This window comes from Chelonoidis abingdonii, chromosome 2 (genome assembly GCF_003597395.2).
Source record: "Chelonoidis abingdonii isolate Lonesome George chromosome 2, CheloAbing_2.0, whole genome shotgun sequence".
Taxonomy (NCBI): Eukaryota; Metazoa; Chordata; order Testudines; family Testudinidae; genus Chelonoidis; species Chelonoidis abingdonii.
In genome coordinates, this window is record NC_133770.1 from 133,034,337 (window position 1) to 133,049,358 (window position 15,022).

At 43.2% G+C, this 15,022-nt stretch overlaps 1 protein-coding gene across 5 annotated transcripts in view; it reads left to right on the forward strand.

Annotated features, from left to right (window-relative positions):
- Nucleotides 1–15,022, forward strand: part of MTRR (5-methyltetrahydrofolate-homocysteine methyltransferase reductase) — a 152,825-nt gene that overhangs the window by 2,030 nt on the left and 135,773 nt on the right. For 4 of the 5 annotated variants that reach the window (XM_032786521.2, XM_075062670.1, XM_075062671.1 and 1 more), the window contains exons 2-3: nucleotides 5,561–5,715; nucleotides 9,661–9,814. The exons of the other annotated variant lie outside the window; for it this stretch is intronic. In XM_032786521.2, coding sequence (XP_032642412.1) covers nucleotides 5,572–5,715; nucleotides 9,661–9,814 — 298 coding nt within the window. In that variant the 5' untranslated portion in view covers nucleotides 5,561–5,571. The remainder of the gene's footprint in view (nucleotides 1–5,560; nucleotides 5,716–9,660; nucleotides 9,815–15,022) is intronic. 5 annotated transcript variants of the gene reach the window in all.

Sequence of the window (15,022 nt, forward strand, 5' to 3'; positions counted from 1 at the left end):
GGGCAATGAGATGTTGTAGGGGATCCAGGTGAGGTGGTTGAGATTCAGCAGGGGGGTCTGGGTGTGGGGAGATGAGGCTTGGTGGAGGAGGTGTTGGGGGAGTGGGGCTTCATGGGGTGGGGGTCCGGGTGCAGCTGGTTGGGGCTCAGTGGGGTAGGGGTTGTCAGGCTGAGGGTGCAATGGGCCTGCTTAACTGGGAGCCCCTGCTGCTGCAGAGGGGATGCTGCATTCTGGGCTCCTGATTCCCCTCGGGATTCCCCTATCCCTTTTTTTTCCCCCCTCTCATGTGCCTTTCCCAGCCCTGTCCCTCACTCCAGAGGTGCTGGAACAAGTTGTAGGGGTGTGTGTGTGTGTTGAGCCATTGAACCAAACTGTAAACCCTGTATAAAATGGAAACCATTTCAAGCCAGCACCCCCACACCCCTAGTTCCAGCACCTATGCCTCACTCCCACATTCCCCTCCCCTGCCTTATTCCACCCCCTTCCTTTCTCACTGCCTTTTTCCCCTCTTCCCTCCCCCACCCCACTGCGGACACTCACTGTTGCACAGAAAACAGGAAGGCTCCCAGCAAGCAGAAGGGGAGCATGACTGGCACTAGGACCCAGGAGGTGGCGTTCAGTTGCAGAGTTTACACACAACAGATACATACATCACACAGTCATATTCATGACCAGCCTTTCATTGGTTTAGATATGATACCTTACAAGATACCTTTTGGATACATGTTACAACAACAGTGTGGTGTTGGAGGTAGTGAGTGTCAGGCCAGATATCAGTTTCAGTAGAGTGGACCCTGTGCCAGTGAGCGTTGAGGAGCTCTTTGGGTCACAAGCAGCCGGGAGAGTAAACAAATCTCTGTCTTGCTGTTTTCAGTGTTTAGAAAACTTTGTTGTTTTGGGGCATGTAAGTGTCAACAGATGTGAATGTAGTGCGGTTAAAAGGCATTGCTGTGGCATTGCTGTCAAAATATGACATGTTAGTACTATTCAATTTTATTATCTTTCATTTGGAACCTATAGCCTAAATGAACTGACCTATGCCTTTTAAGTATATACAGGAAAGGAAGAAGAGTACAGAAAATAGTGTCAGTTCAGGTACATATCCTGCACTGTACAAGATATTCACCAGTGTGTGAATCACTGTTGTTTTATGTGAATCATGTAGGCTTCAGTTAGCTTCTTTGTGAGGCAGGGTCTTGGAATATTTCTGACCAACAGTGTTCTTCTAATTCAGGACAGGTAAAATAAGCTCCTTTTGTAGTTTTTAAATTAAAAAAAATTGGCAATATTCAGAGATAAATAACTGAAGTAAGCCTGTTGTCAAGATAGCATGTAGTTTTACTAGACTAATACAGGTACTGAGGAGACTTGTGGGAGGTGCACAAAGGGCCAAGTGCCCCTCCAGCAGCCTGCCCAGATGGGGAGATGAAGGGGCAGGGCCAGAGCCTCTTCCAGCCAAACTGCCTGGGTTGCTTCCTGGTGCAGTTCAGTTGCTGACTGGGAGAGCGCCTGGCTGTGGCAGGCTGCCCCTCGCCCATGCTCAGCGTCTGGGGACAGTGGCTGAACAAGCTAGAGCTCCCTCACCTCTCGAGCATGCTCAGAGTTGGCTCCTGTCCCCAGAAGTCGAGCCTAGGCAGGAAGCAGGCTGCTGCTGCCACCGCTCCCTGCACAGCCTCAGGTTCCAGGGACAAGAACTGACTCTAAGAGTGCGGAGGGGGGGGGGGGCGAAGAGGCTCCAACGTGCTCAGTCTCTGTCCTGGAAGCCAAGCCAAGCCCAATCACAGCCAGGCACTCTCCCAGGCAGTTGCTGTGCTGCACCAGGCATCATCTAGGAGTGGCTCCGGGGCCTGGCTTCTAGGGAGAGCAGCCAGAGGGAGCCAGCGCAGTTTGGGAAAGTTGTGGGAAGGCACCAGTCATCTATCGGTTTTGCTCTTGTGCTGCTTGGGAAAGTTGTGAGCAGCAGCAGCGTAAACACCGTAGCTCTTCACGGAGAAGAAGGAGAATGGTGGCCCAAAAATCATTGTTTGGAGGAGGGGTAGAATAGAGAAGAAAGAGAATGGTGGCCCAAAAATCATTGGTTGGAGGAGGAGTAGAATAGAGCTGTGCTCCCACAGTAGTCAGACTTTGACGTGGAGGGAGAAAGCTCTTGTTCCATTCTCACAGCCAGAGGTGGTGAAGCTTCATAGCGTAGGACTTCAGAGTTACGAACACCTGGGGAATGGAGGTTGCTCATAACTCTGAAATGTTTGTAACTCTGAACAAAATGTTATGGTTATTTTTTCAAAAGTTTACAACTGAATATTAATACTGTTTTAAACTTTACTACTCAGAATAAAAATGTTGTTTTAACCATCTTAATTTAAATGAAACAAGCACAGTTTCCTTAGTGTGTCAAATATTTGTTTAAACTTTCTCTTTACTATTTTAGTAGTTTACATTTAACCCAGTATTGTACTGTTTTGTTTGGGTTTTTTTTGCCTCTACTGCAGTCTGATTGTGTAATTCTGGTTCCAAATTATGTGTGTGGTTGACCAGTCAGTTTGTAACTTTGGTGTTCTGTACTTAGCCACTTACTAGCTATATGCAGAGAAGAAAGATGGATCCTATGCGCAGGACCAGAGAAAGCGTTCTGATAGAAATCCTGGTACCTGTGGCGGTGGGATTCTTACCAAGACATCACTCGTGGACTTCACTGGCCCTCCCTCACTTAAACTTTTGCATCTGTTTAGTCCTATTGCCAGTAACTGGTTCAAGCCCCGTCTGTTGCCATCAGTTGAAAAACAAATCAGGTTAACACAAATGTCCACAAGTTGAGGACTATGTACAGCTGGTATTTAGTTTATATGGATTTTTATTTCAGAGACTTTTTTTCTGGATTTAATTTGATATTTTAAACTATTCACTTCTCACTAGATAGATCTAATGCAGTGGTTCTCAACTATTTATCATGTGGCCTGCATATGCAGCCTAAAATGTGTTACTTGGACCACAGGTTGAAAACCACAGCACCCCTCCCAACTGCCCCCCCATGTGTCTGTGCCCAGCGCCCCAGCCCCCACCCAGAGACCCATCCATAGAGTGGGGCCAGGAGAGGACCCCGCTGAAGGGCTGGGCGGCAGGGGAGCACAGCCCTGGCAGCCCTGGACCCTGGCACACAGGGCAGGGCTGCCTGGCAACCCACACCCTGCCACACGAGCAGGGCAGCCTGGCAACCCGGACCCCTCCACCTGGGCCCTGCGGCCTTTAGCACACAGCTAGGCCACAGCTATGTGCTAATTGGGCCACATGTGACACGTGGGTTGAGAACCGCTGGTCTAGTGAGATCATTTGAGATCAGAGGAGTCTCTGAAGAGTGAAAGTCTTGCCCCACAGATGGTTTCTGTATTTGTGGAGCTATGGAGAGAAATGCTGCTGATGCTCCATGTTTACATTGTTGTATTCTGAGGTCCTAGAATACGAATGTGCTTTGCATCTTGCTAAAGCTTAAATATTGATGTGTTTTCAATTCAGAATGATTCAAAAAGCCTTTCAGCCAGTTACCCTTTCGTTTCAGTAGATGAGCTAATGTAGAAGAATATCAATATTTCAGCATAAATATGGTTGCATTGTGGCATCAGGCAAAGGAGTTGGCTGTCTCTTTGAGGATGTGAAAAGTAAAAGTTTAGAAGGAACAGATGCTTAGCCTCTTGAAATGCAATTTCACCTCATTCAGAGGAAGCGGAAGCCAATCAGGATTAAAATATAGGATTTGGATTTGCAGTCTGAATTCATATAAAGTATTTATGTGACGATATCACAATCAAATATCTTGAGAGTTTTTAAAAAAATCCAGTCTTTAACATACATGATATACCCTATGTAATTCCTTTTGAAAAGGAAAAAAGGTAAATTTGTACCTTTGTTTTGTGTGTAAAACTTATTTCTCACGGGTTGCAAATTCAGACAGATTTATTTGAAGAGGTCTTCATAATTACTAATATTAAATTTTATGTAAAAATGTAGTATTTTAATACATCAAAATGCAATGAAAGGTTTATTTCTTCTCAGTAGTTACTTTTCCCATCATTTATGGGAATTGAGGCATGGTACCAGCACTGTACCACTAACAGTTATCTCTTGGTTCACCCACTCTAATTTATAGGACTACTTAAAGCGGTAAAGGTGTACTGTCACACATTACCTGCAATAAAACTGGAGAGCAATATCCTGTCTTATCAGTAGAGCACCAGACATGCAGTGCTTTTCCTTTGTACTCAGACCGTGCTTGATGTAGATCCTGTTTCTCAGGGGGAAGAGAGGAAAATGCAGTTGTCATTTTGTTACAGGCTTCATTATACCAAAGCATGTGAATCATAAATTGAGTCTGCTGTAATTGATCATGTGGGTATGCAGGGGGAAGATGCAATAATGGTGAGAAGTCAGATGTGAGCATATGAAAAAACTCAAAGACGACATTTACTTTAATACATGTTCAGTTAGCACAGTAACTGTAGTCACAAGAGTTTTTACTGGAGTTTCATAGCGGCAACAAGATGGTAACACAGAAGATTAATGTACAAAGGATTAATTTACAGTATATATAGAAGGTACAAGCCAGTTGTAATTTTTACTTGCCAGTTCCAGTAATCTTCCTTCTCCTGTCTAAAGGTGTTTTAGAGTTTTGATATGCACATAAAAGAAGATCTTGAAAGAGAATAGTTTGTGTAAAGTAACTTTTTTTTTTTTTTTTTTTTTTTAAATTAAAGGAGAAAACATAAATATATGCTGTGGGTTGTAACTCTCCTCCCCTTGCGCCTCCCCTCCCCCCCAAAAAACCCCAAAACCCTAATGTATATTTGGGGAGGGAATCACGTTTCATATTAGGGATTGCTTTGATCGCTTTAATATATATTCTCATTCTAAGGAAAAACATACTGCTATTTTTGCTGTTATTAGAAATACTTAGTTTTTGAATCATGGAGTAAAGAAGAATAATAAAGTACAGAGCCAAATGTTGAAGTCATTATTCCTGGAAGAAACCTATTGACTTCAGTAGATTTTTGACCTGTGTATGAGGGCTTTAGGATTTGACCTATGGTGGCTAGAGCAGAAGTTACTTGTGTTGGGAAAGCGTTTAAAAAAAAAAAAAAAAAAAGGTAACAAATTGCACTTGATTGTATGTTTACGCTGTTGGCATCACCAAGTGTCCGTCCATTTTTTTTACGCAAACTCCAAAAATACGTCAAAATATACACCAATTTTCTGTGGGAAATAAGGGATCATGTGACAAATAGCAGCATTCCTTTTTGTGAGAATCATTGCTCTATTGCTTTGTTTCCAAGTAAAGTCAATGAAAACCCACATGAATATGGTATGTTGCTGTCACCGACTGGTCCTTCAAGCCTCAGTCCTGCAAGGACCTTTGTGTAGGCATAGGGTTCAATCTGCATGGGAATCCCTCTAGTCTAGGCCTCTTGGTCTGCATATTTAATGTAAAAACCAGGTGTCTATTTTTCTATAAATGGTCAGGCTTCGATTTCTTTGTATGAAGTAAACCTGCCTTTCCTTTTCCTTTCTGCAGTATAGTTTAAAATGTACTGTGAAATAAAGAGGAGGTTTTTGCTGCTTTACGCAACACAGAAGGGACAGGCAAAAGCCATAGCTGAGGAGATATGCGAACAGGCCGATGCACATGGATTTGAGGCTGATATTCACTGTATAAGTGAGTCTGACAAGGTGAGATACTCTGTGCTGGTTTGGAAAATAGACTTTTAAGAAACGTATTTTCCTCTGCTCCTATAGTAGCCACTAATGGTAATGGAAGCTATGTGCATGCATAGAGAAGAGAGTATGTCATATATATTTACATTTTCATAACATCCATGTCAGTGGTTTGCATCAGTACTAGCTGAGGCTTCCACCAGCCTTGTAGCAAATGTATCCTTTTTATGGTTAATGGTTTGCTTGGAGTAGTAAATTAGTATATGAATATTCTTCTGTGTGTATGTGTCTACACTGGCATTAAAGTGACCTGTTGAAATGATTCTTAGACATGCAGAAATGAGTTGCTGGAATTAATTCAGTACTTAGTGAATGGGAGGCCATATCATTTTAAAAAAAAAAAAAGCATCACAATTTTTTTGGTCTTATTTATTCTTTGTATTACGACAATGCCCAAAGAACAGGCTTGGTTCTATATATAAATAGATCCCAATATGGCAGTCAGATCCATGCAGGTTTATCTCTGTGGTTTGTAGAATCCCACTAAGTCATCCAGTCTAGCTTTGTTGACATAAGCGAATTTACAGTTACCAAGGATGACTCATGATGTCAGTGCTACCAAGAAAGTAAAGACCTGATAGAGAGGGGTTGTGATTTAAATTCAGAATGATTAAATTTCTTTGGGGGTTTTGTTTTGTTTGTCTGTTACATCTCTCTAGTAAAGAGAGTTCTAAACCAAAGTGTTTTTAAGAACTCAGGAATCCCACACTCTCTGGTAAAGGTTGTGAAAGGACCAAATCCACACACCTGGGTCCTCCAACAAGAACAGAAAAGATAAAACTTGACATTCCTGATATTCCTGGGGAAATAAATAAGCAGAAAACAAAACCTGTTCTGGAAATCAGGGATGGGTGATATTTTCATGTAATCAAAGGAGCAACAGAGAACACAAAGATAAACTATTTACTGTTCTCATTTCATTTTTATGGGAAATACTACTTGTTTGGCAGCAGAGCTTCTACTTGTAAAAGAACACTTACTGTGTAATGTTACTTACAGTAGCACATCTTGTATATTTTATACACATTAACAGTTCTTAATGGAAAGAACATAAAGCAAGCCCAAAAGGGGAGGGAGCCTCCAGTCTACTTCAGAGCAGTTGTCTCTTCCTTCCGCACTCTCTACAGATTCATGAGGGGGCATCTCCAGGCCTGTTTGGCTGGAGGTGACCTGCTACTGGAACAAGTCTATTTTGTCAGACATGGCAAGTTGGTACCAAGCTGTGATTTACTGATGAGATGAGATGTTGTGCGTATGTGAGAATTTTTTGATTAAAGTTTATTATTTGTTTTGGTAGGAGAAGAAGACAATTTGTATAGCTTTGCAGATCTCTCCAGGGAGCAGCTGTATTTAATGGAGAGGTCTTCTATTTGGCTAGGACAAATCAGGGAAAAAAATACCAGGGCCAGGCCTAGGTTTTGTGGGGCTTGTGTGAAGTCCAAAATGGGAGGCCCAAGGAACAAAATTCACTTGTGTCAGATCAGGGACTAACTGGCTGAGTTAGACTAATTTTGTCAATAGGGAAAGGGGAATAACAATTTTCTGATGTCTCCTATAAGCACTTCCATGCAGCTGTGCATGCACATGCTCACTCATTAAGGCAAGGACGGAGCATGCCCCATGCCACCCCTTCTCTTTTTTACCTCCTGACTTTGCACTTAGAGGGTAACATAGAAGCCAGCATCTGAGAGTGCAGGGAGAGAAGGTCTTGACCTACCATTGGGCACTCAGGAGTGACCTCAGCTGGAGGGTGGCATATGGCCTAGCAACAACAGCTAAGCTGCCAGGGCATCTCTGATCCTTTTATGGTATATCTGCACTGGAAAAAACAAAAAAAAACTCTCCTCACTGTGCCAAAGTCTACATGTTCAGGCTTGTGGGGATCATACTACGGCAATAAAATAACTGTGTAGCTATTCCAGTTCAGGCGAGAGCTCGGGCTCTGAAGCCTTTGGTAGGAGGGTAGGGTTTGGAGTTCAGAGCCTGAGCTCTGGCCTGAGCCAAAACCTCTGCATGGCTATTTGTAGTGCTGTACCGTGAGTCTGAGACCAAGGCTCTGAGACTGGCCGCTGCAGTGCTTTTTTGCAGTGTAGACAAACTCTTAGTGACTCCAGTGGGCCTGCTACAGGGATAATTCCGAAAGCACTAAAGAGAAGGGATTTATGTCATAATATATGTGCACGAGACAGCAATGTATCGAAAGATCTTAACTCTTCTGTATAGTATGCCAGCCCTCTTACCCAGAGCACGTCGCAAGGGTTTGTAGTTCTGCAGAGCTGTATGTGACATAATGCCAGCTTTGCCAGCCTTGCCTGTGGATTGATGGAACACTCTTTTTAAACATCATTATTTTGATTCTGATATGTACAAAGGAAAAGATGATGTTTAGTCCTCGTGGATTTATTCCTGCACAGCTATATTATAAATATTATAGTTGGCTTCGTCTGAGGGGTTGAGTTCAGGGTGTAAAACAGGAATACATTTCAGTTTTTAGTTTTACAATTCATATTGGAAACGGCTAAAACAAGTTATTTGAAAAGTTGCCCCCCCCCCCCCCAAAAGCCCCGCTAGATCTTGTTTGCTTGCCTTCATTCATAATTTAGAAAAAGTCCCACAAAATCTTAAGTTCTAAATTAAGATGTAACACTGCCCTTATGATGAGACCTCCTATTGTCTGTACTATAAATGCTTAAATTAGGAACTAGTAGCCTGAGCTAGATCCTGTACATCTGTGTCGTAACCATTATTTATAACTTGTCATAACCTTAATATTTAGATTTAAGCATTTTGTTTAAATAAAAGCACTTGGAACATGTTTAAATTAAAATTTTCTTTTTTCATGTGAACTGCTAGCTGTTCATGTGATTCCAAACTTACCCTGCAGGGATACTTCAGAGGACGTGGATGTCTGATTAATCAAACTGACAGTTGATAGGCTTTTGCCACTAAGCTCAAATGCAGCTGCAACCACTTTTTTCTTGCTATGTACAACTTGACTCATCAAACAAGCTGAATTGTTTTCACCTGAGAATTTCAAATGCATGTAAATAAATACCAGAGTTGATTTAAGTAGTTCTTGTGAAAGCAACATATAACACTTAAACAATCAGTTAAAAGGAAGATATGCAAAAGATGCATTTTCCAAATGATAGGTGGCAGATACTGTAAAGGGCCACGTTTTCAAAACACCTCATCTTTGGATATGCAAGTAACGATGTGCTCAGAATTTTGCCCTTAATTTGATTGGCCATACAAATGATGTGAGATTAAAGACTTGTTGAAAATTTGATCCTAAATGTGCAAGATGCCATTATTTCACAGGATTAGTATGGATACCTGTGTATTGCTTTCACACTTCACCCCTCTATCGTGTTTCATAAGATTTTTATAATGTTACTGAGTGCAATTTTTTTTTACCATATTACAAGACAGTGCTGTTTACATCTTGTACAAAAAGAAATGAACTCTGATCTGTTGTGTAACACCACTGGCATTCTTTAGGTTAATTATACATACATGATAGAGTTAAGTGATGACCTGGCAGTTCAGACATCTGACATGAGTTCGTGCAATCTGATAGTCTTTTTCTCTTTTCTTCTTCTATACAAACTGTTTCACATGTTAGAATAGGTTAATGAACAAGAGGTTACAAGGACAAAAAGTAATACAAAGTGAGAGAAAGTGTTATTCCCCAAATAAACTTAGCATTATTTAGAAGGCTTACTATGGTCTCATGCAGATACGGAAGAAGAGAGCATAAAAATTTGGGATAGGGTGGAAAGTGAGAGATCATCCAATTGTAAAAAAACAACACTGCCAGGATCAACTCTTTGACTTCACTATAAATGTGTATTGGGTTATTCTTTTTAATTTGCCTTTTTTTCCCCACTCTTTTTATAGTATAATCTGGTAACAGAAAAGGACCCTCTTGTTATTGTTATTTCCACTACTGGTACTGGAGACCCTCCAGACACAGCTTGCAAGTTTGTTAAGGAAATTAAAAACAAGACCCTGCCACTTGATCATTTTGCACATCTACGTTATGGATTGTTAGGTAATACAATATTTCCTTTGTCCCTTTTTCCTGTACTTATATATCAGTATCAGAAATTAATTTGTCACTATACTGTCTCCACTGTAGTGTGGTATCTTTTAAGTCATTTTAAAATAGTAAATAAGCCTATTCATAGTTGTGAAGGTATAAGGGGTACCATTTAATTGAGGTCAGAAGCCAGTGGCTGGCTGACTAGCTCGGCTGGCTGTGCCTGGTAAAAGATCTGCAGCTTAATTGGCTGATTCTCATAAAAGGAAGAGCAAGAAATGGAGAGAAGGAGCTGCAGAGCTACTGCTGGAAGAAGCTGTTCCCTGAAATAGAAATGAACAGAAGGGAGCCTGAGACGTTTTGATCTTATTTGTTGAGGAGACTTGAAACAAAAAGAACAAGAACCATAACAACTGACCCTGCTGGAAACTAACTTCCCTAGAGACAATGAAACAGTTCCTGGCAGAATTCCCCAAGGGTGGGTGGGGGTTCAAGAAGAGCAAGCCAGGATCCATCCAGAAGAGAGTGCTATGAGACAGGCCCCAATCTCTTACAATACAACTTATATTATTAGCTGATTTTATGTGTAATAGTTGTGAAGCAGTATAGGAGGAATTTGTCATGAAAGTGATTCAAAATTAAAATGCGATTTATCAATTTAATATCCATTGGGCATCCTGGGGGTGAGAAGTAATTTGAGACTACAAATTGAGATGGGAAGTGTGGATTTGGAAAATATTTGTATTACCAAATTTATAATACATTGACTGTGTCAGTCTGGAGATGTGAAAGTGTAAAAAAGTCAGTTTTTTTTTATCTGAAAATTCTTAATACTTGTGCCATGACCTATTTCAACAATAGTGAGAAACATCAAATGGCTTTTTTTATTTAAGCTGCAGTTAAAATTGTTAACACTTGTCAGTAAGTTAATGGGGAAAAATCAAAGAATATTCAGGTATAAAACCAAAACCCAGACAGTTCTGGAAATGTAAAAGTTCATCTGAAAAGTTTTAATTCCGCTACCAGACTGTTGCTGACTGTTCAATCTGCATTTAAACTATCAGGCTAAAAAACTTTTCCATGTGTATTCTGAAGTTTATTTTTAGTTATGAGAGTTTTCTGAGGAGTATAAGAAGTATACAACCATAGTCATTATTTCTGAAGATACTGTATTTATTACTCATTGCAGATGGACAATTGAGAATGTGAAACAGAGCACTGATTTTTGTAACTAATTTCATATTTGCTAGCTATATGTGTAATGACATCTTTAAAACTAACAGTATACCTACTGAGAGGGGACATAAGTTTTCAAGTACATAAAAAGTTGTTATAAGGAGGAGGGAGGAAAATTGTTCTCCTTAACCTTTTGAGGATAGGACAAGAAGTAATGGGGCTTAAATTGCAGCAAGAGCAGTTTGGTTTGGACATTAGGAAAAACTTCCTAACTTTCAGGGCAGTTAAGCACTGAAATAAATTGCCCAGGGAGGTTGTGGAATCTCCATCACTGGAAATTCCTAAGAGCAGGTTAGATAAACGCCTGTCAAGATAATGCTTAGTCCTGCCATGAGTGTAAGGGACTACCTTAGATGACTTCTCAAGCTCTCTTCCAGTCCTAGAATTCTTTGTGAATAGTGGAGAGAGATGCTGTAGAATCATAGAATATCAGGGCTGGAAGGGACCTCAGGAGGTCATCTAGTCCAACCCCATGCTCAGAGCAGGACTAATCCCCAGACAGATTTTTGACCAGGTCTGTAAATGGCCCCTTCAAGGATTGAACTCGCAACTCTGGGTTTTGCAGGCCAATGCTCAAACCACTGAGGTATCCCTTCCCCCATAAAAATTCTCTTCCCCCCACATGGGACTTGAACCCACAATCCCTGGTTTAGGAGGCCAATGCCTTATCAATTAGGCCACTGGGGCTGCCATGAAAAAAACCCTTTGTTATGGTAAGTGCATCTTTTACTGTGGCCTCTCTAGCCATTGAGAAGTCAGTGAGAACTCCTAATCACAGTGTAGTTAAGAGCAGGTAGTCTCTGTCCCTGTGCTGGATCAGTATCTTTACTAAGGGTTTGGCTACACTTGCAGCTGTACAGCACTGGGAGTTAAAGCTGTCTTCGTACAGCTGTGTAGGGAAAGTGCTGCAGTGTGGCCACACTGACAACTACCGTGCTGCAGTGTGGCCACATTTACAGCGGTGTTAGGAGTGGTGCATTATGGGCAGCTATCTCACAGAGCACCTCTTCCCATTCTGGTGCTGTGGGTTTTGGAAAGGGGGCGGAGAGTGCGGGTCATTCTGATTCCTGTCCCAACGCCCCCTGATGCATCGCTTCACATCCCAGCAATCCCTGTGTTTCCTTCCACATTTGGCGCCATCTTTGCACGGTTTCAGTGCAGCGCAATTCTGTGTTCCGTTTCGGTCTGTGGGAAATGGAGCCCGAACTGTTGAAGAGTATGCTGACGAATCTTGCCAGCACGTCATGTTTGGCAGTTGAGCTGTTGCTTAAGATCCAAAGTGACAGTGAGGAGTTTGACGATGATAGTGAATCGCATAATGCGTATGACACGAAATTGCTTGTGGCTCAGCACCGTGGAATGCTGCTTTTGGGCTTGGAAACAAGCACTGACTGGTGGGATCACATTGTCATGCAAGTCTGGGATGATGAGCAGTGGCTGCAGAACCTTCGGATGAGAAAAGCCACTTTCATGGGACTGTGTGAGGAGCTCACCCCCACCCTGCGGCGCAAGGACACGCGATTAAGAGCTGCCCTGCCGGTGGAGAAGCGGGTGGCTATTGCAGTCTAGAAGCTGGCAACTCCAGACAGCTACCGATCGGTCGCGAAGCAGTTTGGAGTGGGAAAGTCGACCGTTGGAATCATGTTGATGCAAGTTTGCAGGGCCATTAATCACATCCTGCTAAGAAGAATCCTGACTTTGGGGAACGTTCAGGACATTGTGGATGGGTTTGCACAAATAAGTTTCCCTAACTGTGGAGGGGCGATAGATGGGACACACACTCCTATTCTGGCACGATCCCACCTAGCATCCGAGTACATTAATTGGAATGGGTATTTCTCTATGGTTCTCCAGGCGCTTGTTGATCACCATGGGTGTTTCATTGACATTAACGCAGGCTGGCCCGGAAAGGTGCATGACGCATGCATCTTTCGGAACACTGGCCTCTTCAGGAAGCTGCAGGCCGGGACTTTTTTCCCAGACCGGAAGATCACAGTAGGGGACGTTGAAGAAATGCCCATTGTGAATCCTTGGAGACCCCGCTTACCTGTTAATGCCGTGGCTCATGGAAACCATACACAGGGAGCCTTGACAGCAGCAAGGAAATGGTTCAACCTAACAGGCTGAAGCCAAGTGTCTAATGACTATGGAGTGTGCTTTAGGCTGTTTAAAGGGGCACTGGCGATCTCTATTATGGGAAGCTGTACATCTGGTGGAAAGCAGCATCCCTGCGGTTATATATCCGCATGCTGTACCCTCCATATATTTGTGAGCGGAAAGGTGAAAGATTCAGTCAGGCATGGACCTCCGAGGTTCAACGCCTGGAGGCTGAATTTTCTCAACCAGAGAGCAGGGCTACTAGAGAGGCCCAGCACAGGGCTGCAAGGATTAGGGATGCCTTGAGGGAGGAATTTGAGGCTGAAACCACCAGTAATGTTTGGTGCCTTGCATGGGAAAGTGAAGTGCATGTGTTTAGTAGGAATCTGTGTTTCCTAAGCTGATTTGCAGTTGCCTGTTTCTTTCCTAGGCTAAGGTATTTTTAACTTTCTGCAATAATAAAGACTGATTTTCAAAGCCAAGAATTCATTTATTGAAGACACACATTCGAACTTTTTTGGAATCTGAAAGGGCAAGGGTGGGAACTGTACAATCACAGGTTTGCATGTGTCCTGTCTGGAGTGCTGTGCAATGACTGCTGCACTTCAGAATGGCTGTACTGCATGGTGATAGGGGTTGAGTGCAGAGGGTAAGGGTTGTAGTTCTCAGGGCTGGTTGGTGAACATACAGGTGTTGGAGGCAGCTGGTGGTAGTAAGAACCCGCATGCTGGGGAAGGGGGTGTGGAGCTAACATGGGGGCACAAGGGAAAGAGGTTTGGGACAAGAGCGGCGGGAGGGCGGTGGCGGTAGTGCTCCGCCTGCATGGCTACAAACGCCTGGAAAGAGTCTGCTTGGCGCTCCAGGATGCTTATCAGCCTCTCCATGCATTGCTTCCTTTGCGCTGCCTTTTCCTTGCTGATCCTGCTTTCCCTCTCCCTGCACTCCTGCGCTTTTTTATTCTCTGTGAGAGATTGCTGCATCACTTCTAACAGCATGTCTTCTTTGCTTTTTCACGGCCTCTTCTGGATGTTTTGTAGTCTCTCAGTCGGTGATAACACGGACAGCCGAGATCTCAAGGTTGCATCTGTAAAGGCAAAATGCAACACTTAACAGAGGCGCCTTGTTTATACCAGATAGAGTAATTCCCCCGCATTGAAGTGGGGCACATTAACAGTCTTCACAATAGCATAATTTTCTCATCCCAAAGAGAATGCACATAACCCACGGGAGCCCCAAAATGGTGAGTAAGGGAAACTGATTGGTTCAGGGCTGTACTGGGGTTTCTGTGCATTGGGGAAAGCAAACAGCTGCAGGGGGCACCTACACTGAACACTATCCCAACAGTTTCCACAGGAGTTTATCGTGGAAGCTATCTCACTGCTGCGGATCACCTGGGAAGGGGGAATGATTGGTTCTGGGCTGTATGGGGGTTTCTGCATTGGGGAAAGCAAACAGCTGCAGAGGGCACCTACACTGAACACCTGGGAAGCACGGGAGGGTCTTCTACTGCACTGCGGATTCTGACCTGGCCCCTATGCAGCTTGCCTGTGTGCAGCAATGATCCCCCCATCTCTCGCGGCACAGTGGCATGGACACGGTAGCCTGACTGGAGGGAAGGAGGGGGGACTGAGGACTCCAGCTATGCCACAGTCCTCGCAGTCTCCGAAAAGCATTTACGTTCTTGGCTGAGCTTCCAATGCCTGAAGGGTTTAATACTGGCACTAGAAAAGGTTCAGAAAAGGGCAACTAAAATGATGAGGGGTTTGGAGAGGGTCCCATATGAGGAAAGGTTAAAGAGGCTAGGACTCTTCAGCTTGGAAAAGAGGAGACTAAGGGGGGATATGATAGAGGTATATAAAATCATGAGTGATGTGGAGAAAGTGGATA